Raw genomic sequence first — 24,340 nt, forward strand, 5'->3', positions numbered from 1 at the left:
CCACTGCAGCTAGACATTGGGTTTGGTTGAGATTCTGGGTTCGGTCTTGATTGAACCTTTGTTTGAGACGGCGGCGGAATAATCCCTCCCGGACCGGAGACCCTTAGACTGTTGCACTTTGGTGCCCCGTGTTGGCGGCCGCTTTCTGCAACGGACTCCCGACTTCGATTTGCTTCTGGCTCGCCGCTACACCATGATTGCACAAGCAAAGCACCTTCGGGAGCGGACGGGCATGCATTGGATCATGGTCTAGCCAATGCAGCATGATGGTGTCTCTGTCCAGGAGTTGTTGCCTTCTCCAACGCCGTTCCCAGGCAACACGATTCGGGCCAATCACGGCGCAAGAAACGGCACTGCCTTGCGAAGCTCACCATCATTTCGGTCCTCCTCGGTCCTCTCGCGGCCTCGATGAACAGCACCAAAGCTTAAATCGCATCGTCATGCAACAGCTCGGCTCGTGATGCAAGTGCTGATGCCTGGAGGTTGAGCGGGAAGCATACTTGGTAACTTGTAATGTGTCCCTTTGGAATGAGTGGCTCTGGGGACTGCTTGGGCGCGCCGTGACGATGCAGCAGAATGTGTAGACAGAGAAACGGACGTTGCACACGTGACCGCGAATGGCCCGTGCGCGCGCTCGTTAGTGCGCGTCGACACGAAAGTCGCGCCTGGTCGCAGTTGTGGATGCCCTGCCCTTCACTTGGGCAAACACGGCATTGAACATTGAACATTGGACATTGAACATCGACTTCCACCACGCACACCTCCCCTGGCGCCTACAGAACCACCCACACTCACGTCGCGTACCCCCCAAGCCCCGATTGGCTCAAGCGCGCGCCGTGATCCAGCTTCTCCCGCCTGTCCACGATGGCGCGCGGCCGACCTTCACGAGCTGCAGCCCGGCGCAGCACCCCCGTCCGGAAGCGCGACTCCCACAACAGGACAGCGATGACGACATGGTCGATGCGCCAGTGTCTCGCGCAGACACGCCCAAGGACGAAGAGGAAGACGCCGAGTCGGCCGCGCCAGAGGCCGACGAGGAGGAGGAAGTGGCTTCTGAGCGCTCCCCATCGCCAGTCGTGATCCACCAGTTCCCGCGCAAGAAGCGGCTGGGCCGGCCTCCCAAGAACAGGCCCCCGGACTGGAATGTCGTCGAGCAAGACAACACGTCCGAGGGCGGCACCCCCATCAAGCGCAAGCGTGGCCGCCCTGCTGGCTTTGGCAGAGGCCGTCCGCCCAAGGGTGGTGTGCCGCAGGTCGCGCGCGTCGCCATCGACAAGGAGGGCACGATGATGGACGTCGTGAACGATGAAGTCGACCTCCCCGAAGACGACGAGGGCGAGCAGAAGGTGGACAAGCTCGGCAACCTCCAAGGCGGCCGCGACTATCGCGTGCGCATCTTCACCATCAAAGGCCGCGGAGAGAGACAGTACATGTTGTCGACAGAGCCCGCGCGCTGCTGTGGCTTCAGGGACAGTTATCTGTTCTTCACCAAGCACCTGAAGCTCTACAAGGTCATCATCGACGACAACGAGAAGAGGGATCTGATCGACCGCGAAATCATTCCGCACTCGTACAAGGGTCGCTCCATTGGTGTCGTCACTGCACGGTCCGTCTTCCGCGAGTTTGGCGCGCGCATCATCATCGGCGGCAAGAGAGTCATCGACGACTACTATGTCGCCGAAGCGAAGGAGCAGGGTGCCGTAGTAGGGCGAGCTCGCAGACCCCAACGACCGGCTGCCGCCACCCGGCGAATGCCTACAACAAAAACCAGTATGTCGCTTGGCACGGCGCGAGTAGTGTCTACCATACCGGCGTGCCCAGTGTGCCGACAGCAAACGGCAAGCCACTGCCAGGCAAGCGGAAGGTCAACATCACTTCCGCCAACTGGCAATTCGAACACGGCCGTGCTGCAAGGTAAGTGGTTGCACAAGCAGCTACAACACCTGAGAAGGTGGCTAACACAACGCAGTCGCTTCAACTCCAACATGTCTGCATTGCGCAGAGCGAACCTCGAAGGCGTGTACGACCCCCACACGAACCTAATGTGCTACCCCAAAGTAACACAGCCTACTCATGCGCGATGGGAGGAGGTGTCGCCCGAAGAGACCGACGTGCCTCCACTCGTGCGCCAGAAGTATCTAGTCGTCGATTCCTTCTTCCAACAGCCCCCCTTCGCAGGATTGGGCCTGCCTGGACCAGACGCAAACTTCATCGACGTGGGCACCAACGGACTACCAGAGCTAGACGACGAAGACCTTCAGAATATGAAGCCCGAGGAGCAAGAAGCGTTCGCATTTGCGAAGCAAGAAGAAGCGGAATGGAGGAGTCAGTGGGGAGGAGAGATCACTGACGGTGCACGAGCGCAACCCAGAATAGGATTCGTGGGCGTTCCTGTGTGACATGCTACTAGCTAAGCACATGTTGAGATTACCACAGTACATGATACCAAGCTAGTTCCTGAACTTACGATACGAGGACAGCATTCTGATGGCGTGGAAACTAATGTTACATTCTCGCTTCCTCCAAAGTCTTTCCGCTATGCTTGTGTACCCTTTATGCTCATGACCCTCCTTCTCAATGTTGTTTTCTCGACCCTAATCGGCCAGTTCATCCTCGTTCCTAGGTTGCGCCAGCCTCGCGGAGGATGATTCCATTCCTTTGTTATAAAAACATCGGGTACTGCGCCTGAATACAACACACAGATTGCCCATTGTCGTCTCATCTTTCTACCGCACCGCAACTCTCTTCTAGACGCTGTGCTCATCCCATCCTACCTCGCCCCTAGACTCAGGCCAACCCAATTATTCTTCCTGGACTTGCAACTTGGGGTCAAAAGTAGCCGAGAGTTGTGTCAGGGCTCGTTGCAAATTTCGGTCCCAGCATTGGTGGTGTATCCAGAACTCCACTTTGGTTCAGGTCAGACAAAGCTATGAGTGTTTGACAGGTTGCTTGCAGGCTACACTCATGGTCCACATTCTTCACCTTCTGCAAGATGTAACGGCTGGGTCCGGACCTGAGCTTGCAGTCACTTTCAACTCGAAAGGGGGCTTCACGGAGCACGCAGTCGAAACAACATTCTCATCGATATGCACCTCATAGACGCTCAGAGAGAGATGATGCAATTCCCCGACGATGAGGTTCCACCAAAGTCCAACCTACAGCCCTGTCAAGATTGGCGAATTGAGGATGAGGAGGTTGCGGCCCTGTTCAAATCAGCAATTCCGCGCTGAGGAGGCAGCCGCTCCAAGGAATATTCAGTCCGCGGCCCTCGCTACGACCGCGACCGTACCGACCAGGTGGCTGCTACTCCACCGAGTTCCAATTCGCAACCACCAGCACTTCAGTATACCACTCACAATCCGGTAGTTGATCCATGGGATTCCAACGTGCAGCCGTTCAATCTCCTCTCCAGCATCAGGCGCCGACGGTCGTTCCACCAGGTTCCAGATCCGGACCAGAAGCTACATCACTTGACATACTTATCACCAGCGTAGAACAGGGCGGGATTCTGACCAGAATTCTTTTGCCGATCAAGTTGCTGGACAAGTCCGGGAAAAAACATTGACGAAATCCCATGTTCCCATTATGAGGGATGGATGTCGATTGCACAATTGATAGAATTCCTGCAACCTCGACAAATGACAAGGGCACTTATTCACCTGGACGAATCCAAAGTGTCCGGAAAAGCTGGCGTGTGTCCCTTGCAAATCATGGAGCAGGCCTCCTGCATCTTAATTCAAGTCACAGCCTGGTGTGCTACAAGGAACCCCTATCTGGATACAGAGCTGGAGTTTGTTGATTAGGTGTGCCCGTGCTGTACATGAACTTGAAGTACTGTTAAAAAGTGATCGTGCGTCCTGAGTTTGCCTGAATATGTTCAAAGGCTTACTGCGGCGAGGCAAGGTGTCGAAAAGGCCTTGAAGTCAAACAGCCACAGCTGTCATCTCGACCATCACCCGACTTCTACATATCGAGGGTCATAAGTAGTCACTATTCAATTCTCTTCATGCGCGCGATCTTGATCGGGTTTTCGAGTTGTTCGTACTCCTACTACCTTCAACCTCATGGTCCTACTTCAGGCTCATCCCAGACTTCCATCATGTCTAACCACTCTAACGTGAACGCCGCCACTATCTTCGCCCAATCCCGGGTCGTCGGCATATCTAGGTGATCTCCGTCATCCTCGCTTGTGTGCCATACGGCCGGAAACGGACTTGGTATTACGTGCAAAATATCCACGCCTTTGCTGATGAACGGCAAATGGTCGTCCTCTATCCCACCCCATGCTTGCGTTCCGTTAACGTCTGGCAAGAAGGCCTCAGAAGGCGTCGACTCGAGTAGTCCAAGGTCGCGCATCCGCGTCTCAATAGTGGAGAGGCATTTATATGCCCAATGCGTGGTGGGGAAATACGAGGGTACACGGGGTGAGGCGGAACCGAGGAGGTCGAGGAGCAGGAAGAGAGATATCTGCTCGAGTGGAGTGCGGTACTTGTAAAATTTGGCGGACGGTGGGTTGGGTGAGACAGACCATTGCTGTGCCAAGGCCCTGTAAAAGTCAATCAGCATACTATCCTTCAATTTGCCACGGCTCCAATTGTGGGAAGATCATCTCGTACCTCGATCCATACAGACTATCGTCATCTGTCCACCTATCAAATGCTTCTTCACCATCCAAGAATAGAATCTGGACACCCATGTCCATTTCTACTGTGCCACCTTCTTGGAGTTCTTCCATCTCGTCGTACATGCGCTGCACATATCCATCTACCACTTTAGCGACGAACATCATCATGGCACACGGGGCGGCACTGTCTGTTGCGCCAATGAAGCCATCCGGTTGGTACTTTGAGTCGTAATGCGCAACCAACGTGAGCAAATTCGCCTGCCCCGGCTTGACCCACGGTGGCTCACGCTTAAATATCAAGTTCGCGAACGGCAGCTCGGTGCCTCCCGATGTTGGGGTTGTAGATGTGCTATTCTGCCAATCGAAGCCCCAATTTGGCAATTGTTTCTGGAAATAGTTGACGAAATGCTGCTGCGCTACGATTTGGCCCGGGGTTCCCGGAACGCGTGGGATGAGAATCGGTGCGAGCAGTCCCCCATCTTTTGGATCAATGTCTTGAGCAGGTGATGGTATGGCACGTAGGAAGCTGTCGGAGAGAGGTTTGTATGCTTTGGCTGGACCAGTCTGCGCGAGAAGGAGGACGGCGAGGAGTGCCAGGGCGGATGGTAAGGCGTTGAACATGTTGCCCAGATTATATAAAAACAATCATGCGAAAGCTATTGGTACGCAGCTCTACGCAGTCGCTCTGTCGGTATATGGCCTTAGGCAGACTTTGGCAAAGTAGGATCTGGGAGTGGGACTGTACGTTCACGTTGCTGTCGCCATCACTGGTTCGGCATGTCGCTGATTGCCGAGCGTTGGTTGTCAAATCGCGAAAGTTGCAACCGGCTAAGGAGATAAAGTGCAGACGTCAGCCCCTCATGTTTCAACGCGTAAATAGATGAAACTTTGGCAGCTGAGTCCTGCTATTTCAGGCAGGCGCAAAGCGTTGCTCATGCCGTTCGTTCCGACCGTTGTGCAAAGTGTTTCAAGCTCGATGTGTGCTATTTGGAGTTGGATGAGGGGCCGGTGTGCACGTGACGTGCGCAATCACAGTATCAGATCAATCTCGGCTACTGAGGCCGCGGAGTACTCTTTCCTGTCTGTGTGGCTGCAATGTCTTTGGAGCTCAACACTCCAAATTTTTTAATATGGTTACACGACAATCGCAACACGAACCTAGTAAAGTGTTGCGCAATGTGTCTTATATACACACCTGGCATGTATACATACTTCACGGCTGATGGCTATGCAATTGCGCTTTTTACAGCTTCGCCTTGATCTGACCTTGGACCTTTACTAAGGCTCTTCCGTTCGTTAAGACAGTCTTCCCACCTTCTACCCGCACGATGAAGCGAATCTCCTCGAATCCGTCACCATCCTGTTCGCCTGCCCGCCACATCTCTGTGATGAGCTTGTCCCCAGGCTTGACCGGCGCTGCGAATCTGGCTTGGAACTCCTTCATGTTCTCAGGCTTGCTGGCGCCTAATGTTTGTAGAACTGTATGAGCTGACATGTTCCACGAAAACAGGCCATGGATGATAGGGCCGCCGAAGCCCATCTTTTTGCCAGGCTCAGGGGTTACGTGAAGAGGGTTGTAATCGCCGTTGAGGCGAAATAGATGCGCAGTTTCCATGGTGGTCTGATAGACGCGTGTCGCATCAGGAGCGCGGTCAGGAGGTGGGTAGTTGGGAACCTTGGGACCTGTGCCATATATATTAGCATACTACACTTGGCATGTGTGCGCGTTTCCAATCATGGCGATGATTGGAAGGTGCTTACCTTTAGGACCACCCCAACCTCCTTGTCCAACGTAGAAGCCGCTACCTACGGCCCTCGAGTACGTCTCGCCGCTCTCCACGTCGACAAGACGTTGCTCTGTCTCGACAACCGTACCTGGTTTGCCCTTGTCGTATACACCCAACACCTTACTTCTGATCTCGAATTTTCGGCCCTCTGAGGTTACTGGCAGAGGCTTGAAAAACTCCATCTTGCGCTCGCCATCCAAAACACCCCTCGTGTCAAACTTTGGTACCCCCTTGATCGGAGTGCTATTGCTGCGCGCATAAAAGTCGATAACTTCTTGGTCGGTATGCTTAAACGGGAGGAGAATGGGGTAAGTCGGGAAAGCAGCGAAGGACGGGTGAAGCTCCTACAAAAGCGTTAGCAGGGCTGCCTTGAGACGTTGTATACGGTACCTAGGCAAGGAAGATGCAATGCGTGTTCAGTGGCTGTTATACTCACATAGAGGAAGTGTAGCTCGTCTGGGTATGTAGCTCCAATGCTTGATGCGAATAGCAAAAGGTCGCGCTTCAACCATGTCACCTCAAAGGAAGGAAACTCGAAGCCGACACCGGGACCTGCTTGATTGCCCATGTTGATCTTGACTGTGTCGTTACTCTGTGGATTGTCTAGGAAGCTACCATTGAAGCTCCTATAATTGCTTATGAGACAATCAATTTATAGACTGCTCTTCAGGTCTTTGGCAATGTGAATGGGGCCGGTTGTCGCGTACCGTAAAGGTGAAGCTCCGCAGCGAGCCTTTGCCGAGGTCGATTCGCACGCGATTCGCGCGTCCACTGTCGGCCATGTCTGATTACAAAAGTACACGACTAGATAGCCGTGAATTTTGAAGGAATCGCCGACGTCCTCTGACTGTTCTGGACTAAGTTGTGTATTTCAGCTCCAAGTTCAGCATTGGGTCTCATATGAACTTTTTCGATGGATGCATGCGCGCAATTGATGAGTCACTTTGAGGGTGTCAGTAGCATGGTTACATGGCACTCGGTAAGGAGCCGCAACATGCGGGTGGGTTGCATCAAATGCGGTGATGGCGGGAACTGCTCCAGGCTCGCACGCGTACAGCGGTGAGTGGGATTAAGAGTGCACCGAGGCGCTGGATTGCTGGGGAGATGGCACGCACTTAAGCTGCATGTTGGCTGCTGTGCGACGTGTTCACAAAGCGCCATGGTAGATGCTATGGGATGTGCGGTGTAGCACGAAGGCACACCGTCGAGACTTTCTTAGTGCCCTTGCAGTGTGCGAAGCGAGCAACTGAGTCACGATTGTCAATTTGGAGTTGACACAGCAGGCCAACAAGGCTTGGCGAGCGGAGTGGGGAAGGGTGGATGGCAGAAAAACCCGCCCCAGGCCGAAAGACTGGATTGCAAGTGAGGCTAGAGGGTGGGCACGTTGGGCTGGACAACGCTGAACCGGTGTACTGGAGTGCGAACAAAGGCGCGACAGAGAACAAAGAAAGTCTTTGAAGCAGGTCTACTCGTACGGCCGGATGCGGAAGAACCTTGGAAACCTTGGAAGAAGAGTGTCCTATTGCGGATGCGGATGCGGATGCAGATGATGATGAAGAGCGAAAAGCGCAAAGCGCAAAGCGCAAAGTGCAGAGCGAAAGCATCTGGGACATGTGCATGATCATGTCATCAGATAGCGCCGTCGATCGGTTTAGCGGCTTTGTCAGGACAGATTGTTCAGCATTCTGACAAAGCCGGCACGAGTGAGGACTCGAGGATTTCTTGCAACAGTGGACTCTGGTAGTACAGCGCCCTTTTGTCAACAGATCCATGGCCAGCATGCCTGACTTTGTAATCTGGCCGACAGTCGACGCTCGTGACGTGGGAACCACGAAACGTCGAAGCCGCTCGGGCTGGCTGCATGTTCCACCCCGCTTCGTCCGCCGTCCGCCGGAGCCAGGAGCTCGAGGACACCGACAAAGCCGCATCGTGAGCTTGCGCTAGGCAGCAGATCCAGGATTGCTTCAGTTCGTCCGAGATGAGGAGCGCACATGGAGACACGGTCATCGGGGCACACCCACCGTCCAGTCGCCGTCTGGCAGCTGGCCGACCAGCACCACCAGACCCGCGACAGCACCAGCACGTGGGCAAACAGCTCAGTCAACTGTCAACTGTTAACTGTCCACGGCCAACGGTCAACTGTCGAATCTTCAAATGGTACCTGGAGTGCGGTACAAGGGCCATGTTCGCTCTTTCACCTGTCGCAGCCGGAACAAGCGAGCGCGACGCGAGTGCGAACGGGGCCACGTCTGAACGCCAGCCACAGATGAAGGGCTGACCGCTCTGCTAGTGCCCAGGTGGGACGCCCGTGGCTTTGAACCGCAGGCTGAGCCTGTCGCCTTACGACAGCACTGGCAGTCAGGCATCCTGAGGCCCGTACACCGCGCCCTGGTGTGACAGCGCATGCTAACAGGGCCAAGTGTGCAAAGTAAACACCGTTGACTGCCCAGCCGTGCCCTATGCTCTATGCTCTATGCTCTATGCCCTATGCACGCCAACATAATGCAGTAGAGATCGTCTTGAAATGAATCTTAATGAATGAGTAAAAGCGGGTCAAAGGCGCCATTCTCTGCACGCCGGATAAGTAATCGCTGCGAGGAGCAAAGCCTCGATATGTCTGTCGTCTCCGTAGACCAGTCGCCAGCCGCCATCCGCCAGCGTACCACGTAGAGTCGCTTCGTACCAGACAACGACCCAGCCGAGCAGGGGTGGAGTTAGGGCTTTGCTGCTGACGCACGCGCCCTCACACTTGTGAATCATCGCATCGCGCCAGGGTTCACCGCTCGCCTTCGGAATTATTGACTTTGTTTCCCCCGGTCCTTGGCCGAGCGGCCGTTATGCTTCGTGGTCATCCTCCGTCTGCCTTGGAACATAAGACTACCCATACCCGCTCGACAAAACCCGCTATAGTTACTCATCTTCACCTCTCAAACACTCAGACATCCAGACATCCAGACATCCAGACATCCAAACTACTCAACACTCAGCAACCCGTCACACTTCTACTTTGGACATTGCACTACATCAGTCCTGGTCATACCCCAAGCTCGGATCACCTGCCTTGGATTGGTCATTACATTAAGGTTCGTGAAGCCGCGCTTTCTCAGTCATTGACATAACTGACTCACAATCTTTAGGCAAATATATTTCTGCCTCATAACAACATGCCTTCCTCATCACATCTCCGCATTCAAACATCCTTTGAGCCCATCTCGGCCGAGACCACCCGCTCCTACTTTGTCTCTTCACCACCACAAAAGAAGCAAAAAATGTCTCTCACCCAGACCTACTACATCGCCGCCTCTGCCCGCTCCAAGCTGGGCAAAGAGGCTTGCAGGGCCGACCACGACCTTCGCCTCCTTGTTGGCCACGCAAATCTTCTCGACAGCCTCATGATCGAACTCCAAGACGCCGAGCGCCAGCAAGAAGCATGGTTCAACCAGACAATGGCCAAGGGCCTCCAAGGCTGAAGAGCCTCGACACATTCAGTGGGCTGACAGCATCGTTGAAGAGGAAGACGATGAAGACTCTGACTCTGACTCGGAATCAGAGTGTGAGGAGGACTTTGACATGCTACCATTGCCGCGTCGCATTGCTCAGGCCCCCGTGCACATCTCCACGATGGAATTGGACGAGGACGAAGAGGATTTCTACGACGACATGGAGGACGACTCGGACCTTGCGCTCACTCGTGTTTCGTCACAATCACAATCACAATCACAATCACCGCCTGAGCTCACGTTCGAGGAGGATTCGGACGACGAGTCGCCGCCTGCGTCACCACCAAACTCAACGCTACAATTCTCGGAGAAAGAGGCAATCATCACAACGTCCTTTTACAGCCACAAGCAACAAACACGCATGATGGAGGATCAGCCACTTTTCATGGACTCGGCTCCGCTCATCACAAGTTATTAGGCCAACATGTTACGACCTTTTGATTTATGATTCAGCATTTTAGCGAGCGAGTCTTTTTTTTTTCTTCCCTTTTTCTCTTTTTTTCAAGGCGAGCATTATATCCTATTTCATCATTCTACTGGGTTGCACCTGCACCGCGCAACGATATGGAGGAATCGAAGAGCAAACTCTACTCAGATGTACTTAAGGAACATGGCAAGGGGAGGGTCTGGAGGGGATTTGGTCGAATCTGCGGTATGAGCTCTCCCGATCAGCTGGTCGAGACTCCCGCCTTAGCTAAGCATCGAAATGATCATTCTCATAAAGATGATATTCTTGTGCCACCCCATGTGATGTCTTCGTTATCGACGCAAGCTGCATGCTAATCAAACACCAGGTCACGCTCGGCAGTACGCAGCACAGCAGGCGAAACTCTGTCCTGGGAGCAAAGTCACATCTGCGCGCCTGCATGTGCATGGCAGAAGTTTTGGATTGACCGACTTTTGGCGGCCAGTGCGGCCAGTGCGGCCAGTGCGGCACGGTAGACCCTGGCGGATCCTATCGAGATGCCCCACCCAGGCAGACGCACGTCGCATGGCTCAGCGATCCTGTCTCGCAAACCTGCCCGCAAGAAATCGCCCATCCGGTCAAGACGCCAAGGCACTTGGACACATGCAGCCTTCTGAGAGCCCTGGAGGGAGCCACATGCGCGGCCTCGTACTCGTGCTCGTACCCGGAAGAAGTGTTGCGAAGCGTGTTGCGAAGCGTGTTGCGAAGCGTGTTGCGCAGGTACCTGGACAGCCTCCCCTCGCGCAGTGTGGCTGTCGGCTAGGCGACCAAGAATGCAATACTTCTGCCTGCGCGTATGGCGGGCGTATGGCGTCCGGTCAGCCCGGCACTCGTCGTTGGTTGTATCCCGAGTGTTCTGCCTTGAAAGGCTCTCGGGCTTTGCATGGCTCCGATCGGGATTGTCAGGACCACTACCTGGGCACGCTCGGTCGAAACGCGGCCTGGCTAGGCGGACCATGGCAGAATCATGATGCCGTGCAAGACGTTCTTCATCGCACGACGCATCCAACCCAACACCTTGCCTTTCGCATTTCGCAGGCTCGCGCAAGGACTCCCACAGCTGTCTCCACGCTGTCAAACTCGAACATGGAAATCACGATGCAGATCTTCAATGCTCCACGCCGTCCCCCCAATGTGCTGTCTGGCCCGTGGGGCACGCTCGCCTCGAAACCCGCGCTATCATCGCCTCGCAATACCTGCTGTGGTCCGGGTAGATCAATCCCAGATCATGTTTGCGATCCTTCTTCATGCCATTCATTGCCATGCTGCGTATAAACATTCAAGACGTGGCCCAAGTGGGGGTTGCGTGATGCGCCCCGTTTCACTCACCGACAACATGGTGAAACAAAACATCTACCATGCTACAACGCATAACCCAGCGCATGTGTCAACGAAGCATGGGCCTGTCCTCCAACTGCCTTTGGTAAACGACCATGTTTCGAGAAGCCTTTGGCACTTGTCATTGATGCGCTGTCTCCATGTCTCGGTCTAGCCCCTATCACCGCATTATGCGACGGTTTTATGCCACATGAATGCTGCTTTCCCCCTTAATGAGAAGCACCATGCTTGTTTTATGCCCCGCTTTTCTGCGATTCTCACTCATCGTGCCCCCGTGCTAGCTATATCGCACACATGCATCATGGCTACCTAGGACGGGGTTATCAGTCGGCGATAAGCAGCCTTATCTGATGCGCAAGTGCCGCCCTGTGTCAGACGCTATCAGCATCATCTACCGCCGCCAGACTTCGTGTCTTGTCAAGAAGCATTGAGCACAGTGATCGAAACTTGACAACCGGAGACCTCGGCACGCTGATCGTGTTTACGTCCCTCCGCAACGGTATGCGCGGATCAGGCATCCAGGCCATCCGGAAACTCTGATCAACTCGCGGCCGAATTTCGTCCATCAAAGGGGCCAAGAGGCCTTTTCCCTTACCATCGACAGAGCTGTTCGGCGAAGTGGGTCCCTCAAGCCCGCGCCGACCCGCACCGAGGTGAAGCTTGGAAACACATGACAGTAAATTTTCTCAAAATTTGTGATGATGCACAACAAGGAAAAAAAAATGCAGCAGAAGACTTTTCCTTAGCGTGCTTCACTACGATTCTCTGACTACGACACCTGCCCAAACATCTGATTGAACCTTGAAGACTCTTCGCCTAGTGTTGCCCGATATGCTGATAAACTACGCGCAAACTCTGTCGTACTTCGAAGACGAATTTTGTATTTCACCGTGCATGCAAACAGCCTGACATGTCGGTGAAAGGTACTGTACAATCTTCTCATGCGGCATGGTAAAAGCACCAACATGAAAATATATAATTTTCTAATCAACGCGTCACTGCAGTGGTCAAGCCCTGCCTAACCTTCAAGCCTATCCACAGCGAAGAATCTCGAGGTTGTTGAGTGCCCAAGTGCATACTCGCCGTCTACCAGCTCATCTTCGCTACTGCTAGCATCCTCAACCTCTATTATGCATGTTCCGCAAAGCCCTATGGGCATGCTCAGCGACCTCACTCTTTTGTTGAAGACTGACGGAACCCAAAGACACGATCCTAGTATGTCGATTAGATGGTCTATGGAGGGCCTCTGGTGGACAAATTTGCCAGCGAGCGCAAGTTTGATGTTTCCTGTAAAGAACCCCAAGCAAGGATCGCCATATGTCTTATTGGCTCTTGAGTAACTTCCCGCTCCCAGAGCACCCATTGTCAATACCCAGAGAAGAAGATCAGGGCACTTGGCCCACCGCAGCATGGAGATTCGTTGAAGAGATTGACGAAGCTTCGTAACCACCTTGGACAATCGTGGACCCAGGGGGCCAGCGTTCGGCTCCGTCGCATTGACCAGGAATATCAACAGGGCAAGACAAACACTCTGGTCGACAGGGCTTGTGGGTGTAGGTCCTCCGACTGAACCACATTCGCTCTGCTGATGCCAGTCAAATAAGCGATACATTAGCAGACTAGCGTGCTTCTGTAAGTCGAGCGAGTCCGTGGGGCAAATCCCGCAGCTGTACCAATCTGTCAAATCAACAATAAACACAGTGCTGGCGAAGATAATCCTGAGGAGCGAGCGATCAATATTGAGCTCGCGGAATGGCCGCAAAATATGTGCAAAGGCACTTGGCAATTGACTAGTGGTGACAGCATAGTCCTCTACTTGGCCGCTGGCGTTGACCAAAACTGCATAAGGTTGCTTGAAAGTCGATATGGATTGAGCAATGCTATGCCTATTGATTTGGTCAGACCGTTACTTTGAGTTTCTAGCTGTTCATTGAGAGCACAAACATGCGTTGAAACACAGCAGAAGTCGATCCTTACATTAACAGGCATACCTGCAAAACCCGATTTCCATTCAAAGCAGCGAGCCCTCCTCTTTGCTGTATCATTGTTCTGAGACCATTGTGGTGGGCTTCGTTGGCTGCCCGAGTCAACTTGCACTTATTCTCGTCGCCCCTCCGCTTAGGATCTGCAAGCTCGGCCTCTTCATTGGCAAGCAATATCAGGACCGCAGCGATCGTCGTATCATTGGTGCTGGTACGTGGATCGGATAGTAGGCCATTTACTTCGGAAACGGCGCGCCACTTGTACACTTCAGGGTCGAGCTGGACTGCCCGCGCTGAACAAGCAAGTACAGCATAGATAAAAGGAGCTCCTACATTACTCTGGACGCATGTTTGGATCCAGTCCTTCCCGGCTTGTTGCGAGAATCTATGAGGATCTACAGGGATCAATCGTGGTGCTGCAGCCTCGATGACTACTCATTATATTAGCATACAACTGCCATATGTGCGAAGGATGTGCCTACATCGATGAAGGAGTCCCTCTGAATGTCTGTCTAATGGCACTACCAAGCAGTCCAAAGTCCCCAGACTAGTCAAGTTGAGCATGTTGTAATTTGGCGGCAGCTCATGCTGTGGGGGTATAAGGGCCAGAGCCTCGTCTCCGCCCATACATTCGGCTTGTGGGCTTGTCAAACTCGAGACGGGACTATCGCATGCGCAAACAGCATCTTGGCTAGAGAAGACGCTATCGCTCGTCAGACTGCTTGGAGGTGTAGCCACGCTGTCGTTTGGTGCCGGATACCTATTACATTGGATCCGAGGGACATTGCTGCGACAGGAGCCCTTTTCGACAATACTGTAATTCCGAGACAATGAGTTCCGCTGATCTTTTGCTCCGGGTGGCTCTTCAGACTTCGAGCTCCTCGGCCGTGTACTCCAGGGCTTCTTGTTTCGAGCGGATTTCATGACAAACGATCGGACAATCTTGTCTGGCTTCGCGTTGACACCGCCATTGCTAGAGTCAATGAACATGAACTGCGTAGGCATAATGCGCTTCGAGTTCGGTCCCGGAGCAATTCGTGCAGCGTGAGACTGAGGTGCCCTAGGTGCTAGCATACTATGCCAGGGACATCCGTTGACTTTGCTTTTAGCCGCGTTCACCCTTGAACGCTGGTTGAGTGCTGTCAGAAAATAGCTGAAGTGAACCGAATGTTGCTTGCGTTTCTTTTGTGGAAGTGTGTTTGATAGAGCAAGTCAAGAAACCCATAGATGTGGCGGAGGAATGTTATTCAGTCCGATCGGTCAAACACAGACGCAATGCGCTAGCCGGAACAGTGATGCGCGTCGGTAAGGACAAGGCAATGACGACCATGCGTCAAAACATTGATTCGGTTGACTGTAGATAAGCTGTCATGTGCCATACATTGGGTAAGAAGAGTAGATGAATGCGATGGCTTTTTCCATTAGCGGTAGGTGTAGGAAAACTAGACTCACCATATACGCCATGAGCTGGAACAGTTGGGCGCTTTTGAAGACGCAGACCAAGCTTCAACAAAACGCGCAAATGTCACTCTTGAAGTGGGTTGCATGTAATCGGCTTGTATCTAGGTATGTTTGGCTACGAGCCTGGAAACAGCCCTTCATCCATGAGAGGCACTATATATATCACCGTCATAACAATTACAGAATCAGCTCAGGATGACTGGGACTCCTTTGTGTAACGACAGAAGCCACCAAGGGATAGACGGAGTGCGGACACGCCGATGCTGTGACACCACCTGGGCAAGGACGACGTTGCCTAGTCACGCTAATCATGTCGCCATGTGTCGAGTCTGACATCAGCTAGTTTTTAGAATAGAACATAGTCGAGCCCAAAAGTTGTAGTAAGAGTCGAGTACCCATGTACCTAGGTACCAATCCAAATTACACTTGCCGAAACTAGTGCCTTTGCCCCACTTTGGGCTGGATTCGGTCGAGTATGGGCTCACTTAATCGAGCTATTGCAAATTGATACGCTGCTCAACTCTTGTCGGATCTGCACACTGATCTGGGCAGAAAGACTAGTGAGACATGATTCACTCCTCCTACGTACCTAGGTAGCATTTGCTTCGGGACGCACGATACGTTGTGAAAGTGAACTCGACATGATAGGAGTGAGTTACAAGAGACCAAGCCTCTGATCACGCTGCTCAGGAGCATAGTATCGCATGATAGATACGTGCTTAGACGTCAGTGATTGTATACATGGCGTAGCTTGCTGTCAACTTCGATTTCACAATAACTCCCAGGCAGGTATTAGATGTTGTCACAGGTAGCGGTTCGGTATATGGTATGCATGCATATATTGTTGTAGGGAGCTAGTCTCCCGGAGCTATCGACTATATATAGATGCTAAGCTAGTTATGTAACATTGCCCTAGGGGGGTCTTACTCTAAGCCTCTAAGATAGCAAAGTAGAGACTATAACTAAAACTATAAGTAGAAAATAAAACTATACGTAGGAAATAAAACTATAAGTAAAAACTAGGAGCATTGCGCTATAGTTTTCCTATTTAGAGCAACCTTGCTAAGTTCCTAGTAGTAACTCTTAATAAGATTACGTAATTAATATTAGTGCTAGGAGAACGTAATATTAATTATAGCTAGCAATATTGCCTTATAATTAAGATAGCACGCAGTTAAAATATAGTAAGGTAGTATAGATAGAAAGGCAAAACTTTTGCAGCGTTAAGTTATAGAGTATAATTAAGCATAATTATAAAGTAGTCTAATAAAGAGATTAATAATCTTAGAATAATACTATAGGCGCAGATATTTTTAGACTTAGAAGTTAAGGTTATCTAGCATAGATAACGTTTCTAGGTATCTATAATCTTCTAAGGCAAACTTATAAGAGAGCGAAGTCCTAGCTTTCTTAGGTTCTCTAAGGATATTCCTGTTAAAAGGTAAATAAGATACTAAGAGCTAAAGAGTTTAGTTATTTATTTTAATATTAAAGTATGCTGCTAGGTTCTTAGAAAGATCTATCTCGTCTATAAAGCTAGTTGCTAGAAATTTGTAGAATTTGCAAACAGCTTTCCTAGCTATCTTTAATTCTAGTAAGTTCTAAGCTAATTTAATATATTTATTTTTAGATTTGCAAAGTTAATATAGAACCTATCTCTTAAATACTAAGTAACTATCTTTGCGTACCTTTGCACCTTAGTAATTATAGATCTAAGAGTTAATCTATGCTAGAGTGCCTAAGGTATATATAGAGTATATAGCCTAATATTTAGTTTCCTAGTTATCTTTATTTAGTATTAGAGAAGGTTATGCTTTAATAGTGCTTACTAGAGGCGCTGCAAGCCTTACTTTCTAAAGTTTCTAGATCTGCTTACCTATATTCTTATTATAGAGAAATCTAAAGATTTCAATATTGCTATTAGCATTAATCTTTATAAGAAGTTTTGCTATCTATTTATCTAGCTAGGCTTTAGTAAATAGCTAGAGTTTATTGCTAGTTATTAGAGAAAATAGTGCATTTCCTTTAGTAATTACTCTATTCTAGTTCTTGCCTTATTTAGACTCTCTATTCTTTTTAATATTCTCTTTATTCTTCTTCTTAAATATTATTCTTTTTAAGAGTAAGTCTTAGTTATATATATTATTATCTATTTCTAGAGCGCTGCGCTTCTATTTCTTCGCTAGAGTAGCATTAGGTTTTAACTTCTTTACCTAGAGTTAGGTAAGCTTAGAGGCTAACTTAGTTTTTAAGGTCTAGAGTAGTATAGAGGCTAACTTAGTTTTTAAGATCTAGAGTAGCATAGAGGCTGTAGTTAAGTTTTCTCTTTTATCTTATTATATAATATTAACTTCTAGCTATTTAAGCTGCACGCACTTAGCTTATTTTATACTAAGAACCTATTTATTAGAGATCTAGTTAATATTATTGCGAATAATCTAGCCTATTTAGATTATAATCTTCTTATTTATATTATCCTTAACTTACGTTTTCTTTAGTGTCTTAGTCTATTTAAATTATACGTATTTTATAACTTTAACGTCTAGATATAGTTATGCGCATATATGCTTCTCCTAGTTATCTATCTAATCTATATCTTCTCTATTCTGCTTAGTTATATTCTCTTTACTATTGCGTTTAGAGCAGAATATCTTATAAAATAGGCAGGCTGTAAGGTTATATAATATATATATAATAAAACTAGCTACTTAGCTAAAAAGGTAGACTATCTTGCAGCGCTAAACTATCTTATTCTTATTAAATTCTTCTCTTTCTTTTATAATAGTAGTAGTTAGCACTATATATTTCTTTCCTATACTATTAGTGCTATCTAATATCGTTAAACTACGTATTCTTTTCTTCTCTGTTTTATAGATATATAGCATATAGTTCTAATTCTTCTTCTTTATAAAGTATATCTACCTTTTTAGAAATATGCCTAAGATATAGACTTCTTTCTCTTTCTTCTAGAGGTTTATAGGCTTACTATCTTTATCTATACCTATCTAAGCTAAGTATAGCGCTAGTACGTTATCTGCTAGAATAGAAGCCTTATAATGCTTAAAAAGAGAGAGTAATTTAGAGTAATAGTCCTTTAGTACTTTTATATCTACTTTACTAAAAGAACTATTTATAAGAAAGAAAGAGTTATTTTATAAGTCTTAGATACGAAGTAGAGTAGTTCTTTCTAGCCTTCTTAGGTCTATTATAGTTAAGATTAAGTATATAGGCCTTAACGCGTTAGCCTATGCTAGTATTATTTATAGATTAAAGTCTATAGCTACTGCTGCGCATATTCTAGCCTCTATTACTAGCTTTTAAAGAGCTATCTATATACTTAGAATATAGCTAAGAAGCTAAAAGTAGGTTTCCTTAAAGTAAGCTATATCTTCTAGTTTATCTATATGCTCTGCATAAGCCTCTATTCTAAGAGTATATCTATTAAGAAGATTATATTCTAGAAAACCTCTTATAGCTAACGCTATATCTTAGATATACTATAGGCATATTTCTAGAACTATAGGATTAATAGTACCTTTACTCTTAGAGGATTTTAGAGTCTTAGATATTAACCTTGCTAGAGCTTCTACTTTTATTAGAGCCTCTGCTAGAGCTTCTGCTTTTATTAGAGCCTCTGCTAGAGCTTCTGCCTTTATTAGAGCCTCTGCTACTTTATTTGCTGCTTCTAAGAGAGTCTAAGTATCTTAAATAAGTAATAGTTATTTAGAGCCTTAGATAGGTATTATTGCAGCGTTTATAGATATATTATTCTAGTTTTGCAGCTAAGAATAATAGAGTAATTAGCGCTTAAAGGCAGAATATTAGCGTACTGCAGTTTACCTTTACTATATCTATAAAGAGGCTAATCTTAGTACTAGTTATATATGCAGATAGGTTGTTATAATAATAGATAACTATAAGAAAGTTAGTATAAGAAAGTTAGTATAAGAAAGTTAGTATAAAAAGATTAGAGCAGAACTTTATTATTTATATTATATTATAGTTAGTTTACTAGCAGGTAAGAGAGATCTAAGCTTATAAGCCTCTAGGCTAGAGTTTATACCTCTTATCTTAGCTAGAGCTAGGCTAGAAGAGATACTGCAGGCTATAGAATTTAATTAGCAAGCAGAGTATTATAGAGACGCAGAAGATAACTCTCTCTATTTATATTATAGCAAAGTAACTTATTTAGATATTAGTATGTAGCTTCTAGTGCCTTAATAGCAGCTAAGAGAAATAAGTGCAGATATAATTATATTATTAGTAAGTTTTATAATATTAACTAGCTATATAACGTTACTGCAAAGTCTATTAAAGTTGCTATAGAAGATTAATGCGCTAGAATAGTTCTAAGAACTTAATACTTATGCTGCTCTAGTACCTATAATTAATAGAAAGAATAACTTAAAATGCTATTCTTTAAGAAAAGCTAATTAGCAGCTAAGCTGCTATACTGCATAAGTAAGAACTTTTGCAGAGCGCTATAATAGCGCTAGTAGATAGACTAGGTCTAGAATATCTACTAGTTCTACTAGAGGAGGCAGCTGCAGTTAGTTTAGTGCTAAGAATTATAGTTTATAATTATAAGCTAGTAATGCAGTATTACTACTTTAAGCTACGCGCTTATAAGCTTAGAGACGTTTATGCAATCTAGAGTTACGCTTCTAAGAAATATATAGATATTATTTCTTATCTAAGTTGCTATTCTTCTCTAGTTATATTTCTACTAGATTATTATCCTAATCTAGAGGCAATGCAAATAGCAAAGTATTAGGTTCTTCTTCTAGTGCTGCTTTGCCTATTCTATTAGCTAGGCGTTTGTAAGCATTATGCGTTCTAATTCTATTCTAAAGTCGAATTTTATCTTAGAAGTATAGATAGTCTGTATTAAAATTAAGCTGTATTTTCTTTGCTAACGTTATATTTGCTAAGGTAACCTAGGTATTATAGAAGTATAGCTTATCTTACTATTTAACTAGATAGTTAGCTTCGCCTATTATATAATTTACTTAGCGCTTAATAATATAGTTAATAATATAGAATTCTAGCTTAGCTTTCTAGTGTAGGACTTTAGCTTATTAGAAGAGAAAACTGCGCCTATAAAAGTTAGGCCTTAGTAGCATAGGTTCTAGCTAGTGCGCTATAATAACGTTATATATCTTTATTCTAGCTAGAAGCTTAATTTAGTAGGCGTTCTAGCTTATTTTTTCTAAAACCTACACTAGATCTTCGCGCTAGTAGTCTAGTTTATAGTTTAGATATCTCTTAAGGTAGTAGCTGTTATAAAGCTAGAAGAATACTATATCTTCTAGTTTTAGTTAAAGAGGTAGATATTTCTTATTAAAGTAGAATTTCTAGCGCATGCGAGCAAAAGCTAGAGCTTTATCTGCTATATCTTTAACCTAGAGTTAAAGAGCACTATATTTCTCTCTAGTAAGAGAGTCTTCTTACTAAAGAATATTAAAACTGCTATATAGAGTAAAACTATAGATATATTTAAATAGTAAGACCTTTATTAAAGCGTTATAGCTGCAGTTTAGAATAAACTAGATATATAGTATTGCATCTTACTAATTAGCGTTAGAGTTTTCTATAATAAAATAGCGCAGAGTAATTTCTACTATCTAGTTAGATTATTTACTCTACTTATCTACTTCTAGATGCTATACTGCTATAGAGTAGAAACTACTTTCTAAACCTTTTATTAGCTTATTAAATATTTCTATAAGAAAATGTTTATCTTAGTTGCTAATAACTTCTTGCAGATGCCTCTAACTACAGAGATAATAGTTCTAGAGCATTACGTGTCTCTATTCTTCTTCTCTCTAGTTATCTCTACTAGAAGTAATTCTTACTATTTTAGACTTATAGTCTATATGTATTATAAAAGCATTAAAGCTATTATTTATCTTAGGCATTACTATAATAATATCTATTATAATAATTTTAAAGAGTTATTCTGCATAGTTAATTAGCTAAAGATCTCTATGCTAGCAGTATTAATAAGTCTAATTTAGCATATATTGCAGATAATATATAAGATATGCTTAAAGTTTTCTTATAAGCCTATATATATAGAAGAAGGCGCAGATATAGTTATATATTCTTTTAAATCTCTAGTAATAGCACTTATTATGCGCTTGCTTAAATATTCTAGGTATAAGAGTATCTAGAACGCAGAGTTATTCTATACTATTCTTGCTATTATAGTAGTAGATTAGGCTATTCTTAATTATAAAACAGAGCCTAGCTAGAGAGTAGTGCTTCTACTTTAGCTTAATAGAATATATACCTTTAGTCTCTATTAGTATAATAGTAGAGTTATTATTATTATCTATATTCTTCTTGTTACCTTAAGGTAGTAGGTAATACTTCTTATCTTTCTTTATGCCTTTGCAGACTTCTTTTACTTATTTCTATACTAGGTCTTCTAGATATTCTTATTATAACTTATTCTTAAGAGTATCTAATATCTTAATTAGAAGTGTATAGAAAATATAGAGAAGGTTATCTAGTATACTAGCTAGGTAATTCTCTCCTAATAGCTTAGTATTCTTAAGATAGCTAAGTGCATCTAGAATAATATAGCATTAACTAGAGCAGTATTACACGTTAAGGTTTAGAAATTGCTATAGGTATATTAAGGCATTTACTAGCCTTAGGTTTATCTTTGCTAGAAAAGCTATTTCTATAAGGCGTTTTTAGCGTGCAATTATAGTAACTGCAGAGTAATTAGTAAATATATAGACCTTTAGTGCGCTTTCTATAAGATACTAGACCTTATATATTGCTTACGTTAATTCTGCTATTTTAAGTTCTATTAGAGCGTACCTCTATTCTAAGAGTATAAGATTTTTGCTTAGAAAAACTACTAGCTTAATTAATCTTAGCGCAAAATCCTTTACCTTCTTAAGCTAAGTAATAGAGTTTATCTTATTATTCTTAATTTCTAAAGGTAAGTTAGAGTCTTCTATCTCTAGAGCAAGGTTGCTTTTAATATAATATAGCATTATATCTATTCTATATGCCTTACTACTATTAACGTCTAGGTAGAGTAGTTAATCTTAGACAGCGTAGAAAGTCTTAATAGTATTATTCTAGAATAACTAAATATCTTTAAAAGCTTTGCGCAAAGCTAGAACTTCTTAGATTTAAATATCTATAGCATATTTCTTCTAAGCATAACCTTGCTTCTTAGGCGCTTCTTATAATAGTTTAGTTTTTAGCTTCTCTAGTAGCTATGCTAGCTAAGTAAGATAAGGCGTCTTATCTTAGAGAAAGAAGATTACTCTAATATAAGTTTTAAGATCTGCTGTAGTTCTAGAAAAAGCAAGGTTTTGCATTATAGTAATATGTTTCTTAGTAGATAAGAGACTAAAGGCGTTAACTCTTTAGCCTAGAAGCTTAATAGTAGAATAGCTAATAAATGCCTTTTTTAGAGAGAGGCTAAATCTATACTAGTTAAGTTTCTTTAGAAATATGCGCAGATATTAGAGGTGCTCTTTCTATATATTACTAAAGATAATAAAATTATCTATATATGCTCTAGCAAAGTGCTGTATATCTTTAAGTATAAGATCGCTCTATTATTAGATATATTAGACTAAGTTATAGAAACTTATACTAGTAATATTTAGAATCTCTTATCTCTAGTAGAAGTTAATAGCGTAGATATGCCTATCTTCTTTTTAGATAAGAAACTAGTAGAAGTATAATAGACTATTAACTATAGTATAATACGCAGCTTCTAACATTATATTTAGAATATTATTTTAGTCTATAAGAAGATAGCTATTTTTTAGAATCTAGTTATTAATATTGCGTATATTAATAACTAGTTATCTAACTAATACAGGTTAGCTATTATTATTAACCTCTGTTTTTTAGATAATAAAAACTAGAACTCTAAATAGAGTAAAGCGTTATGCCTAATCTATGCGTCTATCGTTATAGAGTTTATTAAATACCTTATTAATAACTTTCTTATTCTTTGCTCTAATAGAATAGACTTTTATAGAGAACTTATAGTTCTCCTAGCTCTATTTAAAGAGAACTTGCATCTATTATTTCTTAGAAATGTTAATATAAGTGCGCCTGTCTATCTATAGCTTAGAATATTCTATTATAATTTTCGTAAGCTATTTAACCTATTCTAGACTACTAAAAACAGTAATACTATTATCTAGTTTAGTTTCGCATAATGCTCTATTATATAGATTAAGTATTACTGCTAGTGCATATTTAGCAGAGTTAATAGCGTAAATTCTATTAGCCTCTGCTAAGACTATATATCCTAGTAGTATTCTACGTTATACTACTACTAAGCGCAATATATTATTTTATACTAATATATAGATAGTATTATGCTTAATAACTGTATTATAGTAGGTTATAGCGTATAGCAGCTTAAGTAAGTCCTAGGCTTTAAAATAGTAGTCTGTATACTCTAAAAGTAGCTTCTATTCTAAGACGTAGATTAGAACTTAAACTGCTAAATATGCTAGAATAAACACTATAGTGCTAGCTATAAGCTTTCTAATCTTTCTTGCTATCTAGTCTCTAGAGCAGCATATAATTAATATAGTAACTTTCTAGTACTAGAGCTAGATTAATTTGCTAGCCTTAAGGTTAATAATTGCTTTCTAAGGCATAAGCGTATCTATTTCTAATAATATATTAGGCGTAAGATAATTAATTATAAATAAATAAACTCTCTAGAGTATAAATACCTATTTACTATTTAAGCGCTAGAAGAGGATATATAGTATAAAGCATACTAATTATTTAGAAAGCACTTTATTCTTTTCTACTTCTCTAGTAGAGATAGGCTAGAGAAGATCTTTCTAATGCATATTAGAAAAGTTCTTTTTAATAAATACGCAGTCTACTAGAGAGTATGTAGCCTCTATATCTAGAGTAGACTTATAGCACTTTAGAGTTAGAGCTTATCTATACTAGCATTTTAATATAGTACTAATTCTAAATACTTTACAGTCTTACTAGCAGAGCTAGTGCTAATAACTTAATATATAGTATTTTGCTAGAGGGTAACTTTCTTTAGCAGGCCTTTAGTTACTAGCAGTAGTATTATCTTTTTCTCTAATATAATCTTTAACTATATAGCGTAGACGTTTCTCTAGTAGCCTATCTATCTATTTCTAGCAGTTACTTTGCAGATGCAT

The 24,340-nt window shown here is 44.8% G+C and overlaps 7 protein-coding genes across 7 annotated transcripts; 3 read left to right on the forward strand and 4 right to left on the reverse strand.

Moving 5' to 3' along the window:
* Nucleotides 1-576: 576 nt before the first annotated feature.
* Nucleotides 577-2,399, forward strand: SNOG_08460 (hypothetical protein; the record flags this gene model as incomplete). Its single annotated transcript, XM_001798719.1, is given in 4 exon segments — nt 577-640; nt 676-1,703; nt 1,721-1,914; nt 1,970-2,399. The coding sequence occupies 4 exon segments, from the start codon at nt 577-579 to the stop codon at nt 2,397-2,399; spliced, it is 1,716 nt and encodes a 571-aa protein (XP_001798771.1).
* Nucleotides 2,400-4,062: 1,663 nt separating this feature from the next.
* Nucleotides 4,063-5,391, reverse strand: SNOG_08461 (hypothetical protein; the record flags this gene model as incomplete). The annotated part of the gene is made up of 2 exons (XM_001798720.1): nt 4,617-5,391; nt 4,063-4,546 (listed from the first exon to the last, which is right to left on the reverse strand). Exons 1-2 carry the CDS (start codon nt 5,243-5,245, stop codon nt 4,063-4,065), a joined length of 1,113 nt encoding a protein of 370 aa, XP_001798772.1. The 5' UTR covers nt 5,246-5,391.
* Nucleotides 5,392-5,698: 307 nt separating this feature from the next.
* On the reverse strand, nt 5,699-7,436 carry SNOG_08462 (hypothetical protein). The gene is made up of 3 exons (XM_001798721.1): nt 6,848-7,436; nt 6,386-6,755; nt 5,699-6,307 (listed from the first exon to the last, which is right to left on the reverse strand). The coding sequence occupies exons 1-3, from the start codon at nt 6,977-6,979 to the stop codon at nt 5,868-5,870; spliced, it is 942 nt and encodes a 313-aa protein (XP_001798773.1). The 5' UTR covers nt 6,980-7,436; the 3' UTR covers nt 5,699-5,867.
* Nucleotides 7,437-8,190: 754 nt separating this feature from the next.
* SNOG_08463 (hypothetical protein) lies at nt 8,191-8,689 on the forward strand (the record flags this gene model as incomplete). Its single annotated transcript, XM_001798722.1, has 2 exons — nt 8,191-8,340; nt 8,369-8,689. 2 exons carry the CDS (start codon nt 8,191-8,193, stop codon nt 8,687-8,689), a joined length of 471 nt encoding a protein of 156 aa, XP_001798774.1.
* An 865-nt stretch (nt 8,690-9,554) lies between these two features.
* On the forward strand, nt 9,555-10,634 carry SNOG_08464 (hypothetical protein). The gene has a single exon (XM_001798723.1). The coding sequence runs from the start codon at nt 9,842-9,844 to the stop codon at nt 10,274-10,276; it is 435 nt and encodes a 144-aa protein (XP_001798775.1). The 5' UTR covers nt 9,555-9,841; the 3' UTR covers nt 10,277-10,634.
* A 125-nt stretch (nt 10,635-10,759) lies between these two features.
* On the reverse strand, nt 10,760-11,641 carry SNOG_08465 (hypothetical protein; the record flags this gene model as incomplete). Its single annotated transcript, XM_001798724.1, has 2 exons — nt 10,760-11,441; nt 11,574-11,641. 2 exons carry the CDS (start codon nt 11,639-11,641, stop codon nt 10,760-10,762), a joined length of 750 nt encoding a protein of 249 aa, XP_001798776.1.
* A 1,092-nt stretch (nt 11,642-12,733) lies between these two features.
* SNOG_08466 (hypothetical protein) lies at nt 12,734-14,702 on the reverse strand (the record flags this gene model as incomplete). The annotated part of the gene is made up of 3 exons (XM_001798725.1): nt 12,734-13,601; nt 13,693-14,128; nt 14,180-14,702. 3 exons carry the CDS (start codon nt 14,700-14,702, stop codon nt 12,734-12,736), a joined length of 1,827 nt encoding a protein of 608 aa, XP_001798777.1.
* Between the last annotated feature and the right edge of the window lie 9,638 nt (nt 14,703-24,340).

Source organism: Parastagonospora nodorum, assembly GCF_000146915.1.
Source record: "Parastagonospora nodorum SN15 chromosome Unknown scaffold_12, whole genome shotgun sequence".
Classification (NCBI taxonomy): domain Eukaryota; kingdom Fungi; phylum Ascomycota; class Dothideomycetes; order Pleosporales; family Phaeosphaeriaceae; genus Parastagonospora; species Parastagonospora nodorum.

Coding starts and splice junctions, on each gene's coding strand:
- SNOG_08462 (XM_001798721.1), bottom strand. CDS start 6,979: ATGGGCAATCAAGCAGGTCCCGGTGTCGGCTTCGAGTTTCCTTCCTTT. Junction 6,756..6,847: donor ACGAGCTACACTTCCTCTAT/GTGAGTATAACA, acceptor ACGCTTTTGTAG/GAGCTTCACCCGTCCTTCGC. Junction 6,308..6,385: donor AGGTTGGGGTGGTCCTAAAG/GTAAGCACCTTC, acceptor TATATGGCACAG/GTCCCAAGGTTCCCAACTAC.
- SNOG_08464 (XM_001798723.1), top strand. CDS start 9,842: ATGGTTCAACCAGACAATGGCCAAGGGCCTCCAAGGCTGAAGAGCCTC.